This window comes from Microtus ochrogaster, unplaced genomic scaffold (genome assembly GCF_000317375.1).
Source record: "Microtus ochrogaster isolate Prairie Vole_2 unplaced genomic scaffold, MicOch1.0 UNK13, whole genome shotgun sequence".
NCBI lineage: Eukaryota > Metazoa > Chordata > Mammalia > Rodentia > Cricetidae > Microtus > Microtus ochrogaster.
Window position 1 is genome coordinate 6,706,468 of NW_004949111.1, and position 10,000 is coordinate 6,716,467.

The 10,000-nt window shown below is 38.7% G+C and overlaps 1 protein-coding gene across 1 annotated transcript; it reads left to right on the forward strand.

The window, feature by feature from the left end:
• Window positions 1–577: 577 nt before the first annotated feature.
• Window positions 578–3,625, forward strand: LOC113458259 (SH3 domain-binding glutamic acid-rich-like protein 3). Its single transcript, XM_026789030.1, has 3 exons — window positions 578–690; window positions 2,971–3,138; window positions 3,495–3,625. Exons 1-3 carry the CDS (start codon window positions 643–645, stop codon window positions 3,582–3,584), a joined length of 306 nt encoding a protein of 101 aa, XP_026644831.1. The 5' UTR covers window positions 578–642; the 3' UTR covers window positions 3,585–3,625.
• Window positions 3,626–10,000: the final 6,375 nt, after the last annotated feature.

The following is a 10,000-nucleotide window of genomic DNA, read 5'->3' on the forward strand; positions in this document are numbered from 1 at the left end:
ACAGAGCTAGTTCCAGGACAGGCTCCAAAGCTACAGAGAAACCCTGTCTCGAAAAACAAAAACAAAAACAAAAAAAAAAAGAGTGGGGGAAATGTTGCTGTGTCAGTAATGTCTTGCCTGGATCTGTTTGTACTGTCCCTACAAATTAAGGCAACACGAGTTTATTAGTCTCTTTTCGACACATGCCACACTGTATTTTAAAGGGTTTCCTGTCGCAGAGGAAGCCTTGGTGGCCAGCAAGGAAGCAACTGGCCTCCCTTCCTAAACAGAGAAGAGGAAAGACCTAGCAGCACTGTAGGCTGAATTTGTTTGCCCTGTTCCACCCCAGTACTTGGCAGATGGGCTGAGAGGTGTTAGCCAGTGTGTGTCACTCTAGGGAGCACAGCCTTCTCTCCCCTCCCTTCAGGGCAGGTGGGCGGAGCTTTCTGCCCTCTGGTCACTAGGCACCAGCTTTCCTCAGAATGGGCACCTGCTTGCACCACAAGGGGCATTTGCTCCTTAGCCAATCCTGAGTGCAGGCCCTTAGCAACCTTCACAAAGAAAGCAAAGCTCAGCCTGGCTCCGTGTTCAGTCTCCAGCAAGCCAGTCCCCAGTAAAGTGTTAGACCTGTTACTTTTGAAGAGTAACAGCAGGCTGGGAACCATGAGTAACATTAAAATTTATTATGCCAGCGTGTCAGGATCTAGGGAGGTGAGTGGGAAGGGCCTCAGCTGGAGGGAGGAAACTGGAGGGGATTAGAGCGAAACTGTGTAGTCGGACTTCCAAATTTTGCTTAGACTATCATAGCCTTTCTGCCTTTTGAAGTTTGATTTTATTTTACTGTGTTGCATGAATGTGGGCCATGTAAGGACTTACCAGAAGGGTGCTTAGTTCTCTTATTCAGGTTGTCGCTAAGAATTGACTGATGTTGCAAGTTTCTGGTATCTTGAACTCAACTACCTTAAAGAATCCAATCATTTTGTCAATACTTCAAATGTACAAGAATTAGTAAACTCCATTTAGGATGGAAAAGAAAAAAGATGGCAGTTGGTGTAGAGCCAAAATTCCCAGAGAAAACCAAGCAACCCATTAAGAGGCCAATTGTTTATTTCTAAGAAGTCAATGTATTTGTATAGGTCACAAATTAAAGTTTAGATGAATTATTTTATAGAACAGCACTTCCCAATAGAAACATAATGGAAGCCACTTATGAAACTTGAAATTCATTATTAGTCACCTATAAAAGAAAAGAGTGAGATGAATTTTAGTATATTTAACACAGAATATTCAAAATGTCATTGGCAAATGCAATCTTTCTGAATGTTGGCATGTTACATGTTCTTTTATCGCATTGTCTTCAAATTCAGCAGGCACTGTGCTCAAATAAAAACTGAAGAATTAGAACTTTTGCCCTTAAATTTATCACTTTTACAACAACAAATAAATAGTTGCCAAGCATTCATTATGCCCTTGCTGCATGCCATACCCTCTATCTGAAGGGAGGAATAAGATTTTATCTCAGCCTAGGAAAAGTAGACTGCTGTTATATAAAGCCTGGTCAAGGGTGTTAGCGTTTTTACACAAAAATGAAAAGTTTAAAAACTTTTAAAGAAAGTTGAGATATTTCACTAGTTTTCAAAGAACAATAAACAGCATGTGTCTTATACGCTATTGGGTATCCCAGTCTGTAAAAGTCGATGATTTCAAGTAAGAACCACAAAGAATGCAATACACTAAACTGCTGATCTCCGACACTCAAACTGTTGCATAACCATCATCTGGCAGGGATGCTAGAACGGATTGTTCCTGGTACTACCCTCAGCATTGCTAATACTGTAGATTTGAGGTGGAAGTGATGCTGATGCTGCCAGACTGTGAGTCATGCACAGGATATCACTGTTCTATGCAACCATTCTCTTAATGGGTTCATCTGGGAAGACTGAGAAAAATACTATAAGACGATGGCTTAAGTCTCATACAACAGATTTTGTAATTATAAAGAAGTAATAAGAAAGTGAAAACATTGAATTTAGGAGTTTTAGAAATTTTTCTGCTGTATTTTGGATACAGACAAGCGTTTTGGAAGTGTGACTGAGTTACACCTTTGAACATCAAACAAAAACCTTACTGACATTCACTTTTACAGAAATCCCACTTCAATAAGTTGGGGTTGGGGCTTGAACAATAGTTTTCACATTCTCGTATCAGAAATAGTATTTGACAAAATTACCAAGATAACACATGAAAACACAAAAACCTCAACTTTACCTAATATTTATGTTGTGGTTATTCAGTTTTTGGTTATAAAGTAAGTTTAGGAAAACAACTAGCAGCTGCAATTTTACTTTAGCCAGAAAGGAAACAGAAAGAAAAATCTGACAAACATTGTTAGTATAGGGTACAAATTTTGGCAATTCAATCACACAGCACAAATTAGCCATTTTTGTCCTTTCACATTTTTTAGAGCTTAGCTTCATGAGGGAGGTAATTTTTCACTCAATTTTCTGATTTAATTCCTGATTATTGTTTTCCCTATTTGATATATAGACATGTAAACACACAGGTTGTTGGTTTTCAAAGAAAGATCTCAAGAAGTGATCCAAGCTGGCCTAGAAATTGATCACTATTATCATCTTTTTAATTTTTAGTATGTACTGATTGTACAAATATTTATATATATATGAGTTTTCTTATATTGCCACACATCTTTTTTTTTAAAAAATCTGTGGTTCTGTTCAGTTTCACATTGTGCAATATGTGTGTGTGGTGTAACCTAATAGATATGACCAATATGTTAAATATATTTATACAATATATATATATATATATGCATGATCTAACAACAAAATTGACTAATTGTTTTTGTACCCAAACTTGCCACCAACAATGGCTGTAACTCTTTCATAACATAATGGATAAGCAAGACAACAAAACATAAAAGGTATTAGAGCAAATCAATGAAGAACTTTCTGTCTCTTTTTTACTATTTAGGTAAAACAGAACCAAAATGAAGTTATGAGGATTTTTGATTCTTACAACATTAAGTATGAGTTAATTGATATAACTGTCAGTCCCCAAGCACTGGAAGAAATGCGGACTAAGGCTGACTCTCCTAATGCTGTACCACCTCAGATATTCAATGGTCAAGAATATTGTGGAGTAAGAATGAATACTTGTTTATTTGGCTATATTTCATAACTTAAAGTCATATATGTGGGTAAATGTCAATGTATGAGGTATGAAAGTCAGGTTTACTTATCTACAGAATAACTTAATTGTGTTTCTAACAACAAGACAATATTTAATAATAAAAAGATTGTCACTTTTTGGCGAGAGATAATTAGGTATGTTTTTATCATTCTTTATGGTGTCCAGTAACTGATATTCTCGGGAAATGATCTATCTTTCTTAGCAGAAGTTTGCAAAAGTCTGGGCATAATAATTAGCAGGCAACACTTGAATTTAATTTGTAATTAAGAATGATCACAACTGATTAACTACAATTTCATTTCTAGGATTTTGATACTTTCCACTATGCCAAGGAGAACAAGGAGATTCTGAAGTTCCTGAAGATGGAAATAACGGAGAATAATGACAAATGTTGATGCCACTGCTCCTCTTAACTGTAAAACAACTGCTCCATTAAAACAGCCACGGAAACTAATGGGCTCCTACTCTTTCAATGTGTCATTAATATGATTTTTAAACTGCACATTTTAAAGAATTGCTTGTATTGCCCCCACTTCTCAGTGTGTGTATGGGGTGTACCCAAACACACACACACACACACACACACACACACACACACACACACACACGTCTATAGAAACCAGAGGTGTCAGATTTCCTATTGGTTACAGGCAGCTGGGAACTGGCCTAGCAACCATTCTTAACTGCTAAGCAATCTCTTCAGCTACAGCTGAGAACACTTTACAGAGAAGGAAATGGACTAGCATCCATAAACATGGAAGTTTATTTTTTAAATGTTTGTCACTATATTTAATATAGGTTTGCGTACCAAATAATGGTCATGTTTCATAAAATGAAAGACAAAGGTACTGTGTCTCATCCTATATTCTCATGCAAAAGAAACACAAGAGGAAGAGTAACTGCCTTTCTCAATATTCTCAGGTGATTTTTTCTCCATGAAAATCAGGACCCAATACTTGAAAATAATTTCAGATCACCTCTTACCTGCTACATAGTACAAAATAGCGAACTTCCTCCAATCTGTTTCTCTACTCGTTTCTTTTTGTTGACAGGCAAATTTATCCAGCTCAACTGTATTTCAGAAACCATGGAGTCAGCTCCATATGAAATGAACTACCAAGCACGAGATGAGTTGGTCTTAACATCTCACTTATCCTCTGCTCCTTCAGCTGCTGCCTGTCTCCAGAGCTTCCTTGTTTTAATGCGCACCCTGGGGACTATATCTCAACTTCTTATTGACCACTTCTACCATTATAGCATTTGCCGCTCACAATATTGCTAGGTTAGTGTTGTCAATTCTGAGTGAGTATTGAAATTTTTAAATGATGGTGTCACAATCCAAATAGTAACATTCTAAATGCACAGCTAAGCCTGGCAATGGATTTAGAAATATTTTTAATAAAGGTAAGTTTCTTTGTCCAACAATCTACAACAGCGTTTAAAATCACATAATGTGGAAAAAATCAAATTCCTCATAATTATCTCAAGTATTACTAAATATTCATATTCCGAAATCCTTTTTTACATTTTAAAAGCTGGAGTAAAGCTATAGGAATTTGCTGAGACACTCTTGATGAATCTAAAATACATTACTATCTGAGAACTATAAGTCCTAATGCCAATTCCACACGCATTCTCAGAAACTGGCACTCTTTAATTACAGCTACTCTTTCCCTCCAGGCCTCTACTGTGCTCTCTGTGGCTTCCTCAAGGCATCAGCTTTGCATTTCCTAGCCTTTTCCATCTGTACATTGTCCTGTCGTCTGTTGACAATGCGTCATTGATCTCTCAGTCTTGGTGATGTATCCCTACCCTAACAGAATGTAGTTTAATTTTCCTTTAAGATTCAGGTATAACCTAATATCTACTTCTCTCATAACACTAATAACAGGTTATAATGGTAGGCTTCCTTTAAAATAGTAGCAGCCAACACTTTTTCGTGTCTTTCTACAATGTCAAATTCTGTTGAATAATAATAACAAATTCACAAGGCACAGTGGTTTTGCTGACAGTAATTGCCAAGTAGTGTGGCTTGTCTTGATAGCTTTCCCTAGGAAAGTTCTTTTTAAAATATCATTATTTTTATTGCCTGTATCCATACATATAAATACAGCCTGCTTGAGTCCATTTAGTGTTGTTTGTGTGCATATGCTTTTAGGGTGGACTACTTCGTATTGGATAGCCATTTAGGGAGCTCATCCCTGGGAGAGACTGATTCTTCATCTCTCAGCAGTCATTACTTGCCTCAAGTTCTTCATCTTGGGGTGGGACCTTGTGAAAACCAGTAATTCCTAACAATTCTAAATATTATCCTTGTACCCACGGATAAATGTAGCTCTCACTCATCATCAAAGAAGATTCTTTTCTCGACAGATGGAGGTCATTATAGAAAGCCTAAAAACTGGTCAAAGCACAGAAAACAGTTGACCATGGCATGCCCAGCCCCAGGTAATAAACCTCCAATACAACTTATACACCCAAGGCTCAGGGAACATTGTGGGAAAAGGAAAGAATAGGAAGATTGCAACAGTCAAAAGCCAGATTGTCTGCTATGAGGTTGTGTCTTTTATCTAGGACAAAGAAGTTAGACCTGAACAAAGACAACATCAGTTGATAGTCAACATTTCTTAAAAACTATGTGCTGGGCCTTAAGTACTATGCATGACAACTTCATTTAACCCTCTCAATTTCATGACCTATGTATGAGGAAAATGAGTTGCAAAATAGAAATTTGTGAAAGACTACACAGCTAATGAAGGATCAGGATTTGCAATTTTTCCCTAAGCAAAGAAGGTAAGAAGATGAGAAAGCAGCAAGAGGAATCAGAAGTATGGGTCCATAAAAAGAAGTTCTATGGTTTAAGACGTTTACAAAGATTTTATTTTACGTGTGTATGGGCACTTTGCCTACATGTGCATCTGTGCATCATGCATGTGTCATGCCCTGGAAGCCAGAAGAAGGCACTGGATATCCTGGAATTTGATTGAAAGGTGGAGGTGAGCTGTTATATGAGTGGTAGGGTCTGAACTACGGTCATCTGGAAGAGGAGCAAGTGTTCTTAACTGCTGAGCCATATCTCCATTCTAGATTCTGCCTTATTTTAGGCAAAATTCCCAGGAAGAGAGAGGAATACCAATCTTGGAAACTAGCTACTTTTGATGGTAACAAGATCAGAAATGAAGGCTTCATCTTATCCTCAAGTCTTTCTAGAGAAGCCCAACACACTGTTGTTGCACCATTATTGCATAGCCACGGTGAGTCTCAGATGATGTAACTGAAAGTAGCCTCACAGAGCCAGAGCTCCAGAGAAAATAAATGGAGACCATCCATGAGAACAACTTAAGTCTGATTATTCAGAACTTGCTAGGAGCTGGGTATTGCCACTTGTATTTTACAAAGACTTTCAAAGGCAGGCAAAAGAATGGGAAATTCTGTTGGCTAAAAGGAAGACCGGGTACATGCCAATTGACATCTATCGGCTTTGAGATGCTGGATGCATAACTAGAAGTAGGCAACCCTATGTTATGACTGATTTTCTCCAAGTAAGACCAACAGTTAGGGAAGTCAGCAGCTACTGATGAAGCCTTGAATGTCTGGGACTGATTGCTAGAGAGACTGCGGTTCAGACTCACGAATGATTTGCCAAAGAGACTGTGGTGTGGTTGTGCTGATCATTACAAGTTACAGGCCAGTGTTCTGGGTTTTGTTGTTGTTGTTGTTGTTTTTAATCTAAGACCTGGCCACTCCTGGAGAGGCTCTAAACTGACCGTGACCATGAAGATATGGAAGCCTTCCTGAAGTTCAAGAAATGAATGGTGGCTGGAGGGATGGCTCAGCCATTAAAGGCTAGGCTCACAACCAAAAATATAAGAAACGGATGGTGGGAAACAACTGCGAACCTAAGTAACCAGTAAGTAGAGAGAAAGAACAGCCACAGTTTAAAAAAAAAAAAGGTGGGAGACAGTTTCTTCCTTAGGCAAATATGCATACGTGTATACATCTATTTAAAAAAAAAACCCTAGGTACCTCCCCTCCCCTCATATTTAGGCTAGATGAGGCAACCCAGTAGGAGGAAATAGTTCACAAAAGCAGGTAAGAGTCAGAGGCAGCCCCCTTTCCTGCTTTCCTGTTAGGAGTTCCACATGAAAACCAAGCTACACAAACATAACATGTATGCAGAGGGCCTAGGTCAGTCCCATGCAGACACCCTGAATGTCACAATAGTCTCAGTGAGACCCTATGAGTCTAGATTAGTTGATACTGTGGGTTTTCTCCTGGTGCCCTTTACCCGTTGGCTCCTTTCCCCACCCCTCCACAGGATTCTCCAAGCTCTGCCTAATGTTTGGTTGTTGGTCTCTGAATCTGTTTCCATCAGTTACTGACTGGATGAAGCCTCTCTGATGACAACTGAGCTAGTCTCCAATCTATGAGTATCATTTGGAATCATTTCACTGACATTTGTGCCAGTCTGTTTGGGTCTCTCCTAGGTATCTGGGCTAGCCAGCCTCTGGTGCTGGCCCTCCAGGCAGTGTCAGGGTGGGCTTCTTCTCCCAGTTAGGGTATCAAACTGGACCACTCATTGGTTGGCCAATCCCACAATTTCTGCACCTCCTTTACCCCAGCACATTTTGTAGGCAGGGCAGATTGTAGGTCAAAATAAATTGGTTTTTGGTTTTCTGAGACAGGGTTTCTCTGTATAACAGCCCTGGCTGGAATTCACATTTTAGACCAAGCTGGCCTTGAACTCACAGAGACCTGCCTGCCTCTGCCTCCTGAGTGCTGGGATTAAAGGCGTGGGCCATCACCTCGTGCAAAGTAAAATTTTAAACTTCTGATGATTCCAATGCATGCAAACAGAGCAGCTGACAAAAATCAACATCCTACCATGATAAAAACTGAAGTATGGAAGGAACATAACAAAGGCCATTTATAGCAAGTCCCCACAGTTAACATTTTGCTGGGTGGGAAAAGCTGAAATCTCTCTTTGTAAGACCTGGAATGAGGAAAAGATAGATGCCTGCCTGCTCTCACCACTTTTATTCAACACAGTGCTAGATGTCTAGCAAGAAAAATTAATGTAGTGAAAGAAATGAAGTGCATCTTAATTGGAAAATAAATTCACTTGTCATGCCATAAATACAATTGCATATCTGGAGAACCTTGACATTTTCAGCAAAAGCTATTGTGGTAGTTAGCCTTCAAGTTGCCTTGGCCATGCTACTTTATCATAGCAACAGAAAAGCAAAAATTGGGAGGGAGGGAGGGAGGGAGGAAGAGAGGAAGGGAGGGAGGGACTCAAACAAGGGAAAGGGGGGTGTAAAACAGAGGGGGACAAATATGGTCAAATGTGATGGCTTGAGTTAAATCCCCAGGACCCACATGATAGAAAGAACCCTTCAGGTTGCTCTGTGAAATCCGCACATGAAGGGCAGCATGACTGCATGTTCTCTCTCTCACACACACACATGTATGTAATAACAAAAATTTTAAAAGATTTGGACTGGAAAGATGGCTCAGTGTTTAAATGTATATACCGCTCCTGCTGAGGGCATGATTTCAATTTCCAGTACACACATCGGGTGGCTCACAGTGACCTATAACTTCAGCATCTGGGAGATTAATGCCTCTGGCCCGCATAGACACCTTGCAGAAGCCACCACACACAGAGACACTGAAAATGAAATCTTAAAAATAATAATATTTAACGTATTTAGAATGTAGTTAGAGACTATTCTGGGTTAGTAAACTGGGGGTTGTAAATCCTCCTTCATGAACAATGATTTCACTACCCCTGGGTAATTGCCTAGATTTCCAGTACTATGAATGATTTCCCTTTTGTTGAGTGGGTCATAAATGCAATTAAAGAGCTGTTGATTACACAAACTTATGCAGTAATACTTAATGGAAAAAGAGGCAATGAATTTGAAACAGAGAAAGGAGGGGTATATGGGAAATGTTCTAGGGAGATGAGAAAGAGGGAAATAATGCTATTATATTATAATCTCACAAAATAGTTTTCAAAAGATGCAATGGTTAAAAACAGCTAGTACACCTGGAACTCAGAGGACAGAACTAGAGACTGGGAAGGAGAATACAATGGGGAGAATTTGTATAATATAGTTTGGCAGAATTAATATGTCATGGTGTGTACTACACAGTACAATGTCTTCTGATATAGATACTGTATTTAAATTATTTTTCAAGCATTTGCTATAAAGAAATAAGGTGATGCATATGTATGTTTAAGCATTATATATATATGTGTGTGTGTGTGTGCATACACACATGCTCTGTGGGTACTGTATTCAAAAGCACATACACACATATATGTATAATTTAAAAATAAAATATAAAAATCTCTTCCTACAATGAAGAAAACCCAAAGTCAATCCACCACAGAGATATTGCACATCTGTGTTTACTTGCAACACTGTTCACAATAGCAGTTAGTCATATGTCCATCAACAGATGAGTGCACATAGAAAATGTCAGTGGTAAATAAGGAAACAATGTCATCTTCAGGAATATGGGTACAGTTGAAGATGATCACACACAGAAAACTAAGTGAGACTCATAAAGGCAAATAATACAAATTAGTTTTCTTTCATCGGATCTTGTGTAGACAAAATTACTTAGGGAATATGCATCATGAAAGTAAAAAAGTAGAAGTGAAACTGGGGGAAGGAAGGAACTATCGGGAAGGGGGAGATGGTAAAGGGGAAGGGTTGGAGAGAGCAAGTATGATCAGATGCATGATATATGAAACCCATTACATATGCCAATAAAAATACATTAGAAATTAAACAATTAC